The sequence below is a fragment of the Erpetoichthys calabaricus genome, chromosome 4 (assembly GCF_900747795.2).
Source record: "Erpetoichthys calabaricus chromosome 4, fErpCal1.3, whole genome shotgun sequence".
Taxonomy (NCBI): Eukaryota; Metazoa; Chordata; class Cladistia; order Polypteriformes; family Polypteridae; genus Erpetoichthys; species Erpetoichthys calabaricus.
The window spans coordinates 224197123-224215915 of record NC_041397.2 but is presented as its reverse complement, the minus strand read 5'-3'; the positions used below and the strand labels follow the sequence as shown (position 1 = coordinate 224215915).

At 40.7% G+C, this 18793-nt stretch overlaps 1 protein-coding gene across 1 annotated transcript; it reads left to right on the top strand.

Moving 5' to 3' along the window:
- Positions 1 to 1997: 1997 nt before the first annotated feature.
- aqp11 (aquaporin 11) lies at positions 1998 to 17223 on the top strand. Its single transcript, XM_028800371.2, has 4 exons — positions 1998 to 2695; positions 5604 to 5720; positions 14299 to 14921; positions 16514 to 17223. The coding sequence occupies exons 1-3, from the start codon at positions 2095 to 2097 to the stop codon at positions 14406 to 14408; spliced, it is 828 nt and encodes a 275-aa protein (XP_028656204.1). The 5' UTR covers positions 1998 to 2094; the 3' UTR covers positions 14409 to 14921; positions 16514 to 17223.
- Positions 17224 to 18793: the final 1570 nt, after the last annotated feature.

Genomic DNA, 18793 nt, shown 5'->3' with positions numbered 1-18793 from the left:
CGTTGACATTCCTGCCTATCATCTTTTTTCTCATTCTAATTCATAACTCTGTCTTTAATATATTAATCTGTTGTTTAGTGTTTAATGTTGGTTTGAATCCATTGTTACTTACTTGATCTTTTCCTGTACCTTTACTCTCTTTGCATCCTTTTAAAGATTTGTGAAGAGCTTTGAGCATAGGAAAGGAGCTGAATAAATAAATTATTATGTCTTGCCTGACACATTTATCCAAGGCAACTTTCAACATTTGAGATACAATTGGTTACATTTTGTATTTTCCAACTGGAGCACAGACAGGTGCAGTGACTTGCTCATGGTCACACAGTGTTAGTAGATAGTTTTGAATTCACAACCTCAGGGTTACTTTGCCTACAACATATTAAAACATATTTTCATATTATAGAAAGATATCAAAGAAATAGCTACAAGAAAAGAAATACAAATTAAAATTAGAAATTAACCACACTGCATTATTATTTGCTATATAAGGAGTAAGATGGTCATGCTATCTTTTAATGAAGTGGATACCTGTGTATAAAATTTAAATAAACAGCAGACAGTGATGTTGATACAGAATGTATGACACTGCACATTGTAAAAAAAGGAACTGGACATTAAGGTGTATAATGGATTCTTATTATGAGATATGATAAATATTTGATGTTATGAACCTCATGAATGACTATGAAATTTGTATCAGACATCTTGGATAATATTAGACGTTCCTATAACCTAAAACAAACCTTCCTCCAATTGAATGTACATCTTCACATACTTTACAACTCATTTGGCTACAACCCGTGAAATATTACTTGTTTATTCTATCTATAGTGGTCCCTTGAATGGAATGAAGATATGAGCTGTGCTGTGCAATGGTAAAACAATTCAGGTGAAAATGAAGAATTCAGAACAGGAGTTTTTGCCTTAGACAAATGAGAACTTACAGGACAAGATTTCCAATTGACACAGATAGAGAGTCTAATTTTGGATTCAAGACTAAGCATTGTTTTCTAAATGACTACCACGTTCTTCTCAAAGGTGGTAAATTTAAAAATTAACTATAATTTCTCTAACCCTCCCAAGCACCTGGAGGAATATTATCATTTAGAAGTGTCAGCTGTACCTTCACCCAAAGAACATAAATGTCAGTCTAATTTTGGATTCAAGACTAAGCATTTATTTCTAAATGACTACCACGTTCTTCTCAAAGGTGGTAAATTTAAAAATTAACTATAATTTCTCTAACTCTCCCAAGCACCTGGATAGCACCCAACAACCATAGCAACTTTAGACAACTGTATTCATGTGGTTTTCTCCCATATTCCAAAGATATGTAAAGTGTCCCTACAGTACAACATTTTTATTTATATAGCACATTTTCATACAAAAAATGTAGCTCAAAGTGGCCATGTATGGGAGCGTCTCTGGTGATGGACTAACATCCAGTGGGAGATCGGTTCCTGTTTGAAGAAGCACAAGATAAACAGCAGCTTCCCACAGCCATTAACCGATGTACGGTGTATGGGGTGACTGTGTTGTCCTGCTCTGTTTATATACGCCATACATCGCGCTGATTCTCAACCTGTTCTCTTCCAAATGTGACACTTTTTACCTCGAGCAAATCTGACGCAAATTGACAATATATTTTAAAAAGCTAGTATCTTTCAGATTATGATGTACAAATTGTGTGTCAAACACGGTATCTCGCTGTCGTAGTTAATGAAGTCATCACCGCCCGCCTCTCAAAAGTGAAGAATGCAGCATACACATGTAACATATGACGGATATGTGTTGTATCCATCGTTGCGGCATAAACACATACAGCATACTGGGTAAGCTCCCTCCCAACGTTCGAAAAGACTTCACCTGTACTCTGTTCGTGAGCTACCTGGCAATATGAAGTAGTGTTACTGGCAGTTCAGCGCTCTCTGCCGGCTCGACGCCGCCTTCCCGCCCCTCCTCGCGGTGACGCGGCCACTTTACTTCCGCGCGCTCTTTATTATGCCAGAGAGACGCGGCAGTTACGAGTTGATGTCATTACAGCTTGCAGCAGTGTAAGCCTCTTTGCTCTTGAGCTGCGGCGGTCACTTTTCGATGGAGGATCTCGTCGTGTCCATAGCACTGCTGGCACTCACTGTGCTGGGCAGCGAGGCGGTGAGGAGGACAGCGTCGCGACTTGGCGGCAGTGGAGAGTGGGGACTGCCGGCGCTGCTAGTAGAGTTTGCCTCGACTTTCCAGTTGTGCGCCTGTACCCATGAACTGAAACTTCTGGCCGAGCAGGGTGCTGTCGAGCGACCCCTGGGCTTGACGCTCACCTATGCCATCACGGTAGTCCACGTGCTTACTTTTGCTGGCGCATTCTGCAACCCTGTAGCGATCCTGGAGCAACTGTGGCGGAGGCATTTGAGCTGGAGAGCGGCGACGGCCAGGTTGGCTTGCCAGTTCGTGGCAGCGACGGGAGCTCAGCTCTTAACACCGTGCGCATGGGCACTGGGACTGTCTGCCGTGCACGCGCGACACCGAGCTGCAGGGTTTCTGTGCCGCAGCAGCATCAGAACGTCACTGTTTCGCGGAGCGAGCGTGGAACTCGTGTGCGCCTTGGCCATGCAGAGTACACTCCTCCTAACACAGTCGCTGGACGGGAGGTTCAGGGTCCACATAATTGCTGCAGTCATCACATTCCTGGTCTACGCAGGTCGGTGTTCTTACCTCTGGTCTCAATTCAATGCCCTTCACGGACCGGGGTTAATCCAAGTGGAGTCTTTTTACATTTAAATGTTTAATGAAGTTGAAGTTAACTGCATAATTCATACATCGCAGTAGTGACTACAAGAAAAGTTTACGTTACCTTGATTTGCACTTTGAAGTCGGCCACAGTTTATACCTACATAACTCGACATGTGGCGGTCCTACAGCCTTTGCCTTTTAGCTATTAAGACACATCAATTATATCTTAGTTTGCTAACTTATTAAACAATTCGTGATTTAACTCAGAAATAATTATAAATCATAATTTCATATTGCTTGTTTTCCATCTATACATCTTTCTTAACTACATTTCTACACCACTCAATTCGGTCAAGAAGACTGTGCCAGTCCACTGCAAACTACAGTAACACACCAATGTCTAGTCAGTTAAGACTTACCAAACTGCTTACCATCATGCCTTTGGAATATAGAAGGAGCCCTGAGAAACACAGAAGGCAGGGAGAAAACACAAGAGTCATACCACTTAGAGTGCTGGCATGCTGAATATTTTTGAGATCATTCACTGAATCAGTTGTAGGAGTAAAACTTGAAGTCTACAAATTTGCCAGGCAGTGCCAAAGCCAACAAATCCATCCATCCATTTTCCAACCCGCTGAATCTGAACACAGGGTCACGGGGGTCTGCTGGAGCCAATCCCAGCCAACACAGGGCACAAGGCAGGGAACCAATCCTGGGCAGGGTGCCAACCCACCGCAGGACACACACAAACACACCCACACACCAAGCACACACTAGGGCCAATTTAGAATCGCCAATCCACCTAACCTGCATGTCTTTGGACTGTGGGAGGAAACCCACGCAGACACGGGGAGAACATGCAAACTCCACGCAGGGAGGACCCGGGAATCGAACCCAGGTCCCCAGATCTCCCAACTGCGAGGCAGCAGCGCTGCCAACAAATCATACTGTTTAATATGAGAAAGAATCTAGTTTCACTTGGTGTTACCTGAAGTATCACTGCAGAAGAAACAGGTTTTGCAGTCACATTTTCTGTAGCCCATACTATGTTTACTTTCCTGTATAAGAAGTATCTGGAAAGTATTGTAATCGTCCAAAAATTCGACCTCCAGATTTTGACAAACCTCAACGTTTTAGAACTCTGAGTCCGAAAGTACCATTTTTGGAAATATGTTTGTGTGGCTGCCTGTGTGTATGTAAACACAATAACTTGAGTATGCTTTCAGTTAGGTCAACCAAATTTTGCATACAAACATTAGGTACAAAACATTGATTTTTTTCAACTTTTGAGCTATTTTCGCTAACTGGAAGTGGTACTATTTTATTCATGCCATTGCAAAGTCAGATTTATTCAACTTTACTTTTATCATAATTGTTCAATATATTAATTTGATGTTTTTTTAGTGTACATAATGTAAAAATATAATCATTGGCTTACAGTTTAGTCCTTAAATATCCATCCCCCTATCTGAATATACAAAAAAGTCTACGGGAGACCACTTCCGATTTTTTTTTTTATGCTGTTGTTGAATGATCAGTAAAAGTAAAGATTCAAGTAACTGTCTCTTGTGATTTACATTTTCATTACAATATTCTAAAAATTTACTAATTTCACCGTGCTGTGGCTTAAGATATAGAAAACTCAAGGGAACTGGCCTGAAATTTCGATGTGAAATAGCTGAAAGCAGACATAGCGGTCATGAGAATAATCGACTTCTTCTAAAAAGAGAATCAGAAGAAGTATAAGGTGGAGTTGTAAACACATACAAAGACCTAAATTTTACCCATAACCTAACATTATTTTAGTAAACCGCTGATTCAGCTTCAAAAAAGTTTCCATGTCAGGCATCTTTATTTTAGCTTTTTAAGATTTATAAATGTGTAACTTCAAAGATACACAGTGTCACAATCTATTAAAATCAACAGTGGATCAAAAATGACCCAAAAAACATAGCAGGTTAAAGAATTTTTAAAAGCTGCAAAAATTATGGGATGTTTATTTTTTATGGTTCGTTAATTGTGGGAGGTGAAATATAGGGCGTTTTAATTGATTTCAAACACAAAACTGGGCCAGATTTGACCGGAAGATGTATTAAAGGTTAAAGTAACATTTTTATTTCCTTCTACTCTAGCCTGTACAAGTACAGTACAGTATGTAATATTCAGGCTGTTTGAACTGCGTATCATTTTCAGTTTGATCTGGCATGTAATTTATGGATAGCCATTAGCAACTCAGTGGTCTCCTGAAAGTCATGTTTCATTTGTGGATTTTCCAAAAAACATCTTTGGCATTTCCCCTGCAGGGTTAAGCTTAGGTGGGGGGTTTACACTATGGTGGTTCAAATATAAATACTTGCCTACACTCAAGGGACTGTTGCTTGTGGAGCTGCCTGGAAAACAACCCAACTTTGAATGCATTTATTCAGTCAAGTGTATGATCTCTCTTCTATGCATCTGTGATAAACTCAACATGACCAGGTTTATGCTGCATATTCATATTGTATCTTTTACAGCATGGAAGGTGATGGCATTTATTTCTCCATTCCATGTATTAGAATAAAATGCCTTACAAAATTGGTTAGTTTTGGGTGGTAGGAGGTCTGGGAGACGTGGTAGAGATGTGCTAAAAGCAAACTCTCAGAAGATGATTACTGGGGAAGGCCAAATACTTATACAATGTTAAATAAAGTTGCATTTTTGCACTGGACTTCGACTGATCTTAGAAACCATATTATGGTGCAGCACAGGAACATAATAAGATGAAAACAACTTTTCAATATATCATAGTTTAAATCTGTAACTAATGGTTACTTTTTAAGAACCACTTAAACCTTGTATCCTTGTTAATTTTTATGTACTTACGTTCTTGTTTGCAGGTGGAAGTCTTACTGGGGCAATATTTAACCCAGTCCTTGCATTTTCTGTGCAGTTTCCTTGCAAAGGACATACTTTTTTGGAAAATTCCTTTGTTTACTGGCTGGGACCAGTATTAGGTAAGTCAAGTAATTTATATGGGCAATTCCAGTTTTCTTTACAAGCACCTGATATATTCCTTACCCACTCCAGAAAAGAATCAGTTTAATGACCTAAATGAATTTGTCTGAAGTAGTTTTTGTTCAGATATATATTAAAAAAAAAACCACCATATATCTCGTTGTCACCCTGCTTATCCTGATGAGGGTTATACTGTATTAGCAACACTGTGAGCTGGTCTAACCAAGCCATCCTGTCTTCAACAACATCTTCAGATACCTTCTGCAGAATTCCAAGATGATTCCAGGCAAGCTAAGGTATAAAATTCTTATAGCACAGTGGTACTCAACTCCAGTGTAGGAGGTCCACAGTGGGTGAAGGTTTTCATTCCATTTCATTCCAACTAGTGTTGTAATTAGAAGCCAGGCCTAGCAGATAATGCTTGTTAGTGCTTTCAATCGTCCAAGACAAATGTTTATCACATTGTAGATTGTTTGTTTTCTGAGAACATTATCCATATGTTTTTTGGTCAGAAATAGATTAGTACCTCTTGGTCCTTACCTTTCCTCATTTATTTGTAAACATTATATTAACACAGATATTTCATGACACATATGCAGAGGTTTAAATGGAAGCATGTTAGCTGGAGAGCATGTGGTTCCTTTGTCATTTGCACCTCATTATTAACTGATGGCTGGTTAAGGAAACAGCCAACAATTAAAACCTTAATGCAGCTGTTTAAAACTAAAGTATGCAATGAAGAGTTCTGAATCATAACAAGCAAGTTAAGTAAAACTAAGCCCAAAAAACATATTGCTTTAGTAATAAATAAATGGGTTCTAATTAAAAATCTGCTTAAGGCAAAAACCTGCACGACCGAAGTTGAGTACTCCTGTTATAATGTGTTCAGTGTTTGTTCTGGGTTAGCTCCAAGTAGGCTATTCCTTTCAAAAGGAAGTGCTAATAAGGTGTTCTTACCACATGCACAACCACTTCAACTGGCTAGAAGAAGTGGTTCTATTCCAGAGTCCTCCTGTTGACCGAATTCCCCACCCCCATTACAAACGGTGAGTCCAGAAACACTATGCTATAACCTTATTTTGTCTGCATGTATTTCATTTATGAGAGTTTATGACCATAGGTGAGGATGAGGCCTAAACAGACAAGTAAATCAAAAGCTTTATCTGAGGTTTTGCTTGTGTTCCACCACCATAGTCCAGTACAACATCCCCAAAACTACTGCTTCTTCACAAATTCGTCGGTCAGTGTCATAATCACATAAAACAGCCCTTGGCAGCGCTCAAACACTGCATAGAGTGGACTTGAGTTAATGGCAAGTATGCAAATGTAATTCACTGTCCATAAATGCAAGAGCTAGATAACATGCAGCAGTGTCACTGCAATTCCATACTCTTGAAATACCTTCCATATGGTACTATAGGTAGTACATTTACAAACATTTTTCAGATCCCTAAAGCACATTAGACAGCATTGGCAAATTCCCAGGACATCTTAAATATGTGAGCAAGGATGAAGAGTTGGACCATTGTTCCATGTCTAAGGGTGTACTCACACTGGGCAACATTTGTTCCATACCGTGCCCAAGATAGATTGTCCCCCTTTCCTACTCCCCTGCTGGCCTATACTCACAATGCGCTTAACGTTCTGGGCCTGGGCACGCTTTCATCATGCCCATGCGACTTCATGTAAAGCCAAACCAAGATCCAAACACGGTGTGACAGCATGCATGTCAAAATGATTTTACGTATTTTGTGGTTGTTTAGCAGTCGTGTAGGGCGGGATAACACTCTACCTTTTTACAGATTTACTGAGTGCGCAACTTAGCATTTTACTGCTAATCATGCTGCACGTCCAAGAAGATTTTTACGGTGACAAATGATATTAAGGGAGGAATTTGCAGCTTTTCTTGCCAACTAAAATTCTCGTTCATGTGTAAGGTGAGAATAAAAACCTATTTTTTAACTCAAAAGATATTGAATGAAATAAGAATTGCACTATCTGACTTATCGCATCATTGACATTATAATAATAATAATAATTCTTTGCATTTATATAGCGCTTTTCTCACTACTCAAAGTGCTCTGCAATTGCAGGTTAAGGGCCTTGCTGAAGTGCCCAACAGAGCAGAGTCCCTTGTCTGTTTTCCGTGCTCAGGCACATTTACCAATAACACTTCTCGAATGCTACTGAACCATGCATGGGCCCACCTCATCCAAGATGGTCAGGGCACAGTACGGTTGGCCCGACACGGAATGATCACACTAGTCAAATGAACTAGACTTTGTACGGTTACGTGTGAACAGACGTACTCAGGCATGGAACGAATTGCCAGTGTGAGTATGCCCTAAGATGGACTCCACATGGGTCCTCCAGGATTTGAGATTCAGCTATATGATGGAATCTTTATTCCAGTATCTCTGCATAGGTTTTCCCAGGGAGGTTGAGAAGTGCCATCCTTTGATGACTATAGCACACCTAGTGTCACCTTTTTTAAAATGGCATTCATCATTTCAACCCTGCCAATCCCAAGGTTCTTTTTATCCTCATGTCCATTCAGCTTCAGATCTAATGGCAGAGCTATGAATAGTCCAATGGCCCAAGGTACTGGTAATATTTTCTTGTATTCAAATGTATTTGTTATAAGCAGTCCATGGGCAGAAATCCAATAATTCACCACTCTGCTTCAGATCAGGCAAGCTATTCCTCCTGAACCCTTCAAGCGGTCATTCCTCACAAACGCCTTGAAGTCTCCCAGTAGAATTGCACAGTCAGAAGATGGTACACATTTTAGCATCAAATTCAGTGTCTTTAAAAAGCCAAATTACTTATAAATAGTAAATTGACTCTCTTGACCACCATAACAAACTGGGTGTCATGCGGCCAGGAGAATAGAAGCATTCCAATGTCATCTCCAGAGTAGGACAAACGCTACCCTTCATTGAGAAAACTGGTTCCACAGGCAGTGATTTGCATAGAAGCAATTCTAACTATATCTAGCAATTCTCTTTAAATGTCCTGCATGGGTTCTGTCTCTGGGAGGTTTGCATGTCCCAAGAGCCAGTTTGCATTGCAAAGATCTAATATACCTAGATTCATCCCATTCTCAACTATCACCTGATCAGCAGTGCACCTGACCTTCCTGACCTTTATCCTTCAGCATGTTGGTGTTCAGCCACCTGGTGGCATCATGTGGGTTCCACAGTTAGAGCCCAACTGGACGGCTATATCTGCCACCAGATACTTGCCAGCAAATATTATTCCCAAGACTACCTCTAGGAGTAGGTCTCAGTGTCTCTGTTCTGGGCATAGATGTTTGGATGATGGTAATAAATTGATTGTTCTTTTTCTAGCAGACTAACCTGCCACTGATTAACCCTACAGGGCACCATGGGAGCACCAGCTATATCAGCTGAAGTTTGGGGGTTGTGGACACCCTTGGTGAAACAAGCCTTGAATGTAGTAGCAGGGTTGGTTGTCTCCCTTTGTGAACCCCACCTTGGTGAAACAATCATGAAGAGTGCAAATGGAAGAGCGGGTTTGACCGTAGATACAAATGGAGATTAATATCGTGCAGCGCTGTAAATTGGTAAAACATCCCACTAAAAATTAACTGACACACACAACAACAGCAGCCAGCACAACCTATTGGTTGAGAAACACTGGCTTAGAATTAATCGAGTTTAGGTTTTCTTTCCTCTTGATTAACCCTTTTACTGGTCCTTTTAAAATGAGTGAATATTTTTAATTGACCTATGCCAATCTGACAATTCTGTTAATAGTCTTACAGAGTGTGTAATTAAGTTGTGTCTTAATCATGTCCAGGTTTTAAAATATAGACATGATGTTGTATTGTGCTGAAGCTATACCAAAATATCTGGTAGTTGTCTTCCCTGAATATGCTGTGGTAGACATTTAACTATTTTATTCATACCTGACAGCGAGAAGTAGCTTGGCTCACACTTGCAAGTTGCATTTTTGTAGCTGGTCAGGGTAACGAAATTACTTCTGTAATATCAGTTTCACAGTAAAGACAGAAACATTATACAGAAGTGCCTTATTATGATATTCCTATGAGTTATGTATTTGTATATGACAGCATTTTTGTCTTAATTTGTAGTACTTTAACCTTCACAGTTAAATAAATTTTTACACTCTTACAAAGCTAGAAATACTCTTGTTCATTCTTCTTATTGGATCTTTTTTTGTATTAGCCATGCAGATGATACAGGTATATATGCAGTAGGATTTTAGGGTATAATTCATGTCACTTTACTTTTAAGCATAAATCAAACAGATTGTGGCTTCACCTGTTAAGTAAACTGCATTAGTTTAAAAATCAAAAGTGCTGTCATGAACAAGATACATTTATTATTAATTTAGCACAGCTGTTATTTGTTTCAGGGACAATTGATCTAAAATAATAACTAGAAGTTGTTGTATGTGGCCACGACCAATTTTGGCACTGGAGTAATACAGGAACAGATAGATAGATACTTTATTAATCCCAAGGGGAAATTCACATTCTCCAGCAGCAGCATACTGATACAAAAAACAATATTAAATTAAAGATTGATAATAATGCAGGAAAAAACAGACAATAACTTTTTATAATGTTAACATTTACCCCCCAGCTGCACTCCCAGATATTTATAGGTCTGTACCATCTGCACACAGTCACCTCTGATGATCACGGGGTCCATGAGGGGTCTGGGCCTCCTAAAATCCACCACCAGCTCCTTGGTTTTGCTGGTGTTCAGGTGTAGGTGGTTTGAGTTGCACCATTTAACAAAGTCATTGATTAGGTCCCTATACTCCTCCTCCTGCCCATGATAGCAGTGTCGTCAGCGAACTTTTGCACGTGGCAGGACTCCGAGTTGTATTGGAAGTCCGATGTATATAGGCTGAACAGGACCGGAGAATTTACAGTCCCCTGTGGCGCTCCTGTGTTGCTGACCACAATGTCAGACGTGCAGTTCCCAAGACGCACATACTGAGGTCTGTCTTTAAGATAGTCTACGATCCATGCCACCTGGTATGAATCTACTCCCATCTCTGTCAGCTTGTCCCTAAGGAGCAGAGGTTGGATTGTGCTGAAGGCGCTAGAGAAGTCTAGAAACATAATTCTTACAGCACCACTGCCTCTCTCCAAGTGGGAGAGGGATCAGTGTAGCATATAGATGATGGCATCCTCCGCTCCCACCTTCTCCTGATATGCAAACTGCAGAGGATCGAGGGCGTGTTGAACCTGTGGCCTCAGGTGGTGAAGCAGCAGCCTCTCCATGGTCTTCATCACATGTGATGTCAGAGCAACAGGCCAGAAGTCATTCAGCTCACTAGGACGTGATACCTTTGGGACTGGGGTGATGCAAGATGTTTTCCAAAGCCTTGGGACTCTCCCCTGTTCCAGGCTCAGGTTGAAGATGCGCTGTAGAGGACCCCCCAACTCTGATGCACAGACCTTCAGCAGTCGTGGCGATACTCCATCTGGACCCGCTGCTTTGCTGGCACGAAGTCTCCTCAGCTCTCTGCTCACCTGCGCTGTTGTAATTATGGGTGGGATGTCTCTCCTATGCTGGTATCAGCAGAAGGATGTGTGGAGGGTGCAGTACTCTGAGGTGAGAGTGAGAGTGGGTTAGGGTGGTCAAACCTGTTAAAGAAGTTGTTCATTTGGTTTGCTCTCTTCACGTCTCTCTCAATGGTGGCACCCCGCTTCGAGCTGCAGCCAGTGATGATCCTCATCCCATCCCACACTTCCTTCATGCTGTTATTCTGGAACTTCTGCTCCAGCTTTCTCCTGTACTACTCCTTCGCCGCCCTGAGTTGGACTCGGGAGTTCCTTCTGCACGCGCTTGAGCTCATACTGATCACCGCCTTTAAAAGCCCTTTTCTTCTAGTTCAAAAGGCCCTTGATGTCACTTGTAATCCATGGCTTGTTGTTAGCATAGCAGCGTACAGTTCTTACTGGAACTACAATGTTCATACAGAAGTTGATGTAATCGGTAGTGTAGTCAACAACCTCCTCAATGTTCTCACTGTGTGATCCCTGCAGGATATCCCAGTCTGTAGTTCCAAAGCAGTCTCTCAGAGCCTTCTCTGCCTCCGGGGACCACTTCCTGAATGAGCGTGTGGTTGTAGGTAGGACCCTCACTCTTGGTTTTTAGTGAGGCTGAAGCAGAACCAGGTTATGATCTGTTTTCCCAAGTGCAGACAGCGTGGTGGCACTGTATGTGTCTTTAACGTTTGCATACAGTAAATCAATAGTCTTATTTCCCCGGGTGTTACAGTCCACATACTGGGAGAAGGCAGGTAATGTTTTGTCCAGCATCACATGGTTAAAGTCTCCAGCGATTAGCACAAGCGCCTCAGGGTGCTGCGTTTGTAACTTAGCAACAGCAGAATGGATGATGTCACTCGCTGTCTCCACGTCTGCCAGAGGAGGGATGTACACGATGACAACAATGACGTGTCCAAACTCTCTGGGAAAGTAACTTACGGACAACAGTTTTGATGTCTCTGCAGCAAGTGGAGACTTTGACGTTAACATGCCCAGAGTTACACACAACATAGAGAGCGAGTCCTCCTCCTTTGTGCTTCCCACAGGTACTTGCATCTCTGTCCGCTCTAAATGTGCTAAACCCGGGTAGCTCCATGCTAGCATCTGGGATGGTGGTAGTTAGCCAGGTTTCGCAAAAGCACAACAAACTGCATTCTCTGTAGGTTCTGACATTTTTCACCAGCGCAGCCAGTTTGTCGATCTTATTTGAGATTGAGTTCACATTTCCCAGAATCACAGAAGGCACCGAGGGCTTAAAATGCCACTTTCTCGCAAGCCGCTTCATTTTTAGCTTAGTGCCGGCTCTGCTGCCACGGTACCGCCTTCTTACCTCGTCGGGTAAATAGGGAACCACACCGGCACTGGCATTTGTTCTCAGCGCTATAAGTTGAGTACTTGAATAGACGAGTTTCGGTGTGTAAAAATCAATGCCCACAGATGGATGAGTGAAGAAGTGCCTAAACTGCAGGACTGTGTACACAAGAGTGGGCGAATAGCCAAATGTTGTAAAAACCTTTGATTCGGGGAAACTAATAATTGACACCAGCCATTACATCAGACAAAATCTTCCACGCTCTCCTCCAAACTCAACAGAGGACTTTAAAACAAAGGAACAACATTCACTGGACAAGAGATACAGCAGAAAGGAGCCTCTAACATTGGAGGAGATATTTCAACTAGATCTCCCCATGACCTCTACACCAGCAGACTGGGTAATTAAAAAGAACATCATAAATCTGTCTGATAATATGACCTTGACAGAGGATCATATCTCAATTTTTGAGAAAGGTCTGACATTTACACCCACTTCCCCAGTAAGAACCCAGGGGGATAAAATAAGAACAGAACTATATGACTACCACCACAGGTTAAAATTAGCAGACTTCTTTGAAGGAGAATCAGCACCAGAAGTAACATTTACACTAAAAATCAAACTGGCAACCAAACAATGACCAATTACTGATAGAGATCTTAGAATTAATACAGAAAGACCAAAGAGATGTACAAAATACTGTCCGTCTCAGTTGTCTCCCTGTCTTGTTTTTCTAGAGCATCATCCAAGACTTACAGCCATGCCTAATGTCTCTTAAATCTCCAAAGAAATAAATGTGTCCACTACCAAATATTGTGAACTTCCAGTTATCTCACATTGCTACTTTTAATGTGGTCGCTGTGAATTAATTGTAGGTAAATTTAAATGTTGCGTTTTTTCTGTAACTATATGGCACAGAGAAAGAGGCAAAAAAATATTTAGCCTATGTTTAAACTTCATCTAAAAATAAAAATTGCACAATTGAATCATTTTGATGTTTAAAATTTATTTTAAAAGAATTTTAATACAAGTTGTCATTCAGATGTATCACTTTGGTGTTTAGGCAGACTTGTCACATTGAAAAACTAAAAAGCTTTACTATTCTTAGACGGGGCTTAGAGATTTTTGATTAAATGCTAATTTATAATAATTCAGTTTTGTGATTTATAAAATCATTTTGTTCTTTCCTCCTGTAACCATTAGAAGATAAATGTAAGTATTTGTAATAAAAATAATTAATGTGAGCACTTTACAAAAAATAATCCATTAATTTTTCATAATTTATATATTGTCTCTCTCAAATTACACAATTCCAAGGATCTTAAAGTAGACTTCAGAACAAGAGTGTGTGCAGATCTAGCAGGCGGACTGTGGTTCATTAAATTGCAGTACGGCACTGCGGCCAGAGCACACTTTTTCATAGCCTGTTATTTATTGGACCACACAAAGTTTGGTCATTCTGTAAACTGTCTGCTTCCTCACAGAACTGTTTGAAAGATCAAGTGACTTTTTGATAGTAGCACTGAGAGTCACCAAAAGCACTTCCCAAAAACCATCCATCTCCTACAGTCTTCTGTGATAAATACAGTAGCCATTTCACAGTTTTTAAAACTTTGTATACCAAAAAACAAACATAAAAACACTCAATAGAGATTCTGAATATTTTAACACTGTATATATTTACAGTTTTTACTTTTTCTTGCTCCCATAGGTATGGCTCTGTCGGTGCTAATTTATTCCACAATCATTCCAAGACTCTCCAGTGCACTGGGGTTACAAAAGAAGATGGACAAGAGTGAAATACTGAAAAAGTTCAACTAAAAGCCATTCTAGTGGCTTTTCAAAGACAGAAAAGTGGAGATTTTAGAAAGGAGACGGTAACACAAAACAATGGCTGCTTTATTATAAAAGCTGAATGTGTGGCCTCATACCATATAAAGAAAGATTCTGCATTCCAGTTGACGATTTGTGTAGCCTACTGCTAATATACCAAATATTTGTAATTTGTTAAGAAATGCGCCATAGCTCTTAATCATGACTGTTTAGTGCTGACTGATGGGAAAGACATGTTTCTAAAGTTAGTAAGATTACTAAGGAAATGCCTGACATGAATAAGCAATCATGAAAACAAGACAGGCACACAGTGGTCAGTAAGTAGGATTCTTCACTTCACTGGAGAGACTGACTCATAGAATGTCTGACATGAATAGAAATGGCAAGGAAAGAAATATGATGCTCAGTGGGACACACTTGGATGTTTGCTAGTTCACATCCTTCAAGAAATAAAATGCAATGGAAGGAAAGAAACTCCTACGTGTTTTTTCATGTGTACAGGTGCTGGTCATAGAATTAGAGTATCATGACAAAGTTGATTTATTTCAGTAATTCCATTCAAAAAGTGAAACTTGTATATTAGATTCATTCATTACACACAGACAGATGTATTTCAAATGTTTATTTCTTTTAATGTTGATGATTATAACTGACAACTAATGAAAGTCCCAAATTCAGTATCTCGGAAAATTAGAATATCAATTAAGACCAATGCAAAAAAAGGATTTTTAGAAATGTTGGCCAACTGAAAGGTATGAACATGAAAAGTATGAGCATGTACAGCACTCAATATTTAGTTGGGGCTCCTTTGGCCTGGATTACTGCAGCAATGCGGCGTGGCATGGAGTCGATCAGTCTGTGGCACTGCTCAGGTGTTATGAGAGCCCATGTTGCTCTGATAGTGGCCTTCAGCTCTTCTGAATTGTTGGGTCTGGCGTATTGCATCTTCCTCTTCGCAATACCCCATAGTTAAGGTCAGGCGAGTTTGCTGGCCAATCAAGAACAGGGATACCATGGTCCTTAAACCAGGCACTGGTAGCTTTGGCACTGTGTGCAGGTGCTAGGTCCTGTTGGAAAATGAAATCTGCATCTCCATAAAGTTCGTCAGCAGCAGGAAGCATGAAGTGCTCTAAAACTTCCTGGTAGATGGCTGCGTTGATGTTGGACCTCAGAAAACACAATGGACCAACACCAGCAGATGACATGGCACCCCAAACCATCACTGACTGTGGAAACTTTACACTGGACCTCATGCAACGTGGATTCTGTGCCTCTCCACTCTTCCTCCAGACTCTGGGACCTTGATTTCCAAAGGAAATGCAAAATTTACTTTCATCAGAAAAAATAACTTTGGACCACTCAGCACCAGTCCAGGCGAGACCCTTCTGACGCTGTGTCTTGTTCAAGAGTGGCTTGACACAAGGAATGTGACAGCTGAAACCCATGTCTTGCACACGTCTGTGCGTGGTGGTTCTTGAAGCACAGACTCCAGCTGCAGTCCACTCTTTGTGAATCTCCCCCACATTTTTGAATGGGTTTTGTTTCACAATCCTCTCCAGGGTGCGGTTATCCCTATTGCTTGTACACTTTTTTCTACCACATCTTGTCCTTCCCTTCGCCTCTCTATTAATGTGCTTGGACACAGAGCTCTGTGAACAGCCAGCCTCTTTAGCAATGACCTTTTGTGTCTTGCCCTGCTTGTGCAAGGTGTCAATGGTCGTCTTTTGGACAACTGTCAAGTCAGCAGTCTTCCCCATGATTGTGTAGCCTACAGAACTAGACTGAGAGACCATTTAAAGGCTTTTGCAGGTGTTTTGAGTTAATTAGCTGATTAGAGTGTGGCACCAGGTGTCTTCAATATTGAACCTTTTCACAATATTCTAATATTCTGAGATACTGAATTTGGGACTTTCATTAGTTGTCAGTTATAATCATCAACATTAAAAGAAATAAACATTTGAAATACATCAGTCTGTGTGTAATGAATGAATCTAATATACAAGTTTCAGTTTTTGAATGGAATTACTGAAATAAATCAACTTTGTCATGATATTCTAATTTTATGACCAGCACCTGTATATGCACAATGGCAGCAGGGAAAAAGTGGTAGTGAATATTTTTGGGCACTAAGTACATTCTGTGTTTACTTCTTCATGTCCTTTATGACATGAGAAAGGACAATTGTGTTTTTTTTACCATCACTTTAAAATATAGAACTACTGTAGTATGGTTTACAAAGTCTACTCTGTGAGATCCACCATTCAACAAAAGCACAGCAGATTTGATGGCGGTCAGATTTCCAGCACATATGAATAAGCCATCTAAGACCCTTACATGCTTTTTCTTATTCTCTATTTAAATAGGTGGTGTTTATTCAAAAAAAATATAGCTATGCAAAAAGAACAGAATAAAACGTACTGATGAACGTACAGTTTTAGACTTGTGGATGCTAAATTATAAACTTTGTTTTTGTTGAAATAAATTACTTAGAGGTTGAAATCAATGCATTTTGACAGATGGATATGCAGTCCACATTTCTAGGCATGTGTGTTGGAAATCTTGGACTCTGGACTTCTATGTTCTGATGTATGTTTACAAGTGTACCTTAATCCATTTTAATGTAGAAGTGCACTTCAGTTTAGAGTTCATAGTAAAAGTTTGATCCATTATAAATTGTACTTTTGTTTAAACAAGAAGGCAGATTGGATGCCATAATTAAAGCAATTGTCAAATGAGGCGACTTCAGCGTGGAGTTTGCATATTTACCCAAAGTTTGGGTGGGATTTCTCCCACAGTCCCCCCCCCCCCCCCCCCAAACAATTGCTTTGTGTACACACAATGCAGCAGACTACCATCCTAACCAGGATAGGACCCTGCTATTCCCGTACCCTTTCATACAACACCCGTCCATCCAACCTGCTATATCTTAACTACTGCTGGAGCCAATCCCAGACAGCACAGGGTGCAAGGCAGGGGCCAGCCCACCGCAGGACACACACACACACACGGGACAATTTAGGATGGCCATTGCACCTAACCTGCATGTCTTTGGGCTGTGGGAGGAAACCCACGTAGACACGAGGAGAACATGCAAACTTCACACAGGGAGGACCTGGGAAGCGAACCCGGGTCTCCTAACTGCGAGGCAGCAGCGCTACCCACTGCGCCACCCTCATACAACATGGACCAGAATAAACTACAAGAAAACGGATGGATTCCCAAACCTTTTTATCCACAAGCTTATAATAAGGGAGGTCAGAAGCGTCATCCCATTGAATGTGCGTATTATTTGTATACAACATCATCTTCCCTAAAATGGTTTATATTAATGTTTTACCTAAAATATGTTTGAGATATTGTGAGCATACAACTGGATATCTGACATTTGGATTATGTAATGTGAGATTTTTCATGGACATCCATCCATCCATTTTCCAACCCGCTGAATCCGAACACAGGGTCACAGGGGTCTGGTGGAGCCAATCCCAGCCAACACAGGGCACAAGGCAGGAACCAATCCCGGGCAGGGCGCCAACCCACCGCAGGACACACACACACACACACCAAGCACACACAAGGGACAATTTAGAATCACCAATCCACCTAACCTGCATGTCTTTGGACTGTGGGAGGAAACCCACGCAGACACGGGGAGAACATGCAAACTCCACGCAGGGAGGACCCGGGAAGCGAACCCAGGTCCTCAGGTCTCCTAACTGCGAGGCAGCAGCGCTACCCACTGCGCCACCGTGCCGCCTTTTTCATGGACATTTTGATATTATTTTATATCGGTAAAGCTTGATTGCCATTGAAGTCTGTTGTACCTTTTGTGACCTTTATACTGATGGCCGAGAAAAACTCAAATGATTGTAGAGAATAAACAATGAGGAGGGTATGAAACATGCAAAAATTATAATTTATGAGTGGAATATTTCTGTTTTCCTTAGGATTACAAAATAAAACGTCCTTGTTTTAGAATGGCTTGCCATAGAACCACAACGTGTGCCTAGCTACAGATATAAAGTAAGCATTCTTGCATTTTTATTTAAGTTTGTCATAAGTATAAGTACACACCATGAAATGTTTTTTCTTTAACATTTGTGGAAATGTTAAAATTTGATCTTCATTTAATCAGCACCTATAGATAAAGGTGATGTAACAAACATCATGCCACATTTATATTTTGTAGTCCATTGCATAATTTAAATAAACAAATGCAGATTTCACACATGGAAAAAGTAAATAAACCACTACATTGATCATAACCTCAAACACCTAAAATTAGATATCAGGAGCACATGATTAGAACGTCATTAGAGAGGATCTTGGTGAAGCTGACTTTATGTAAACCTCAGACTTGTAGTTTACTGTCT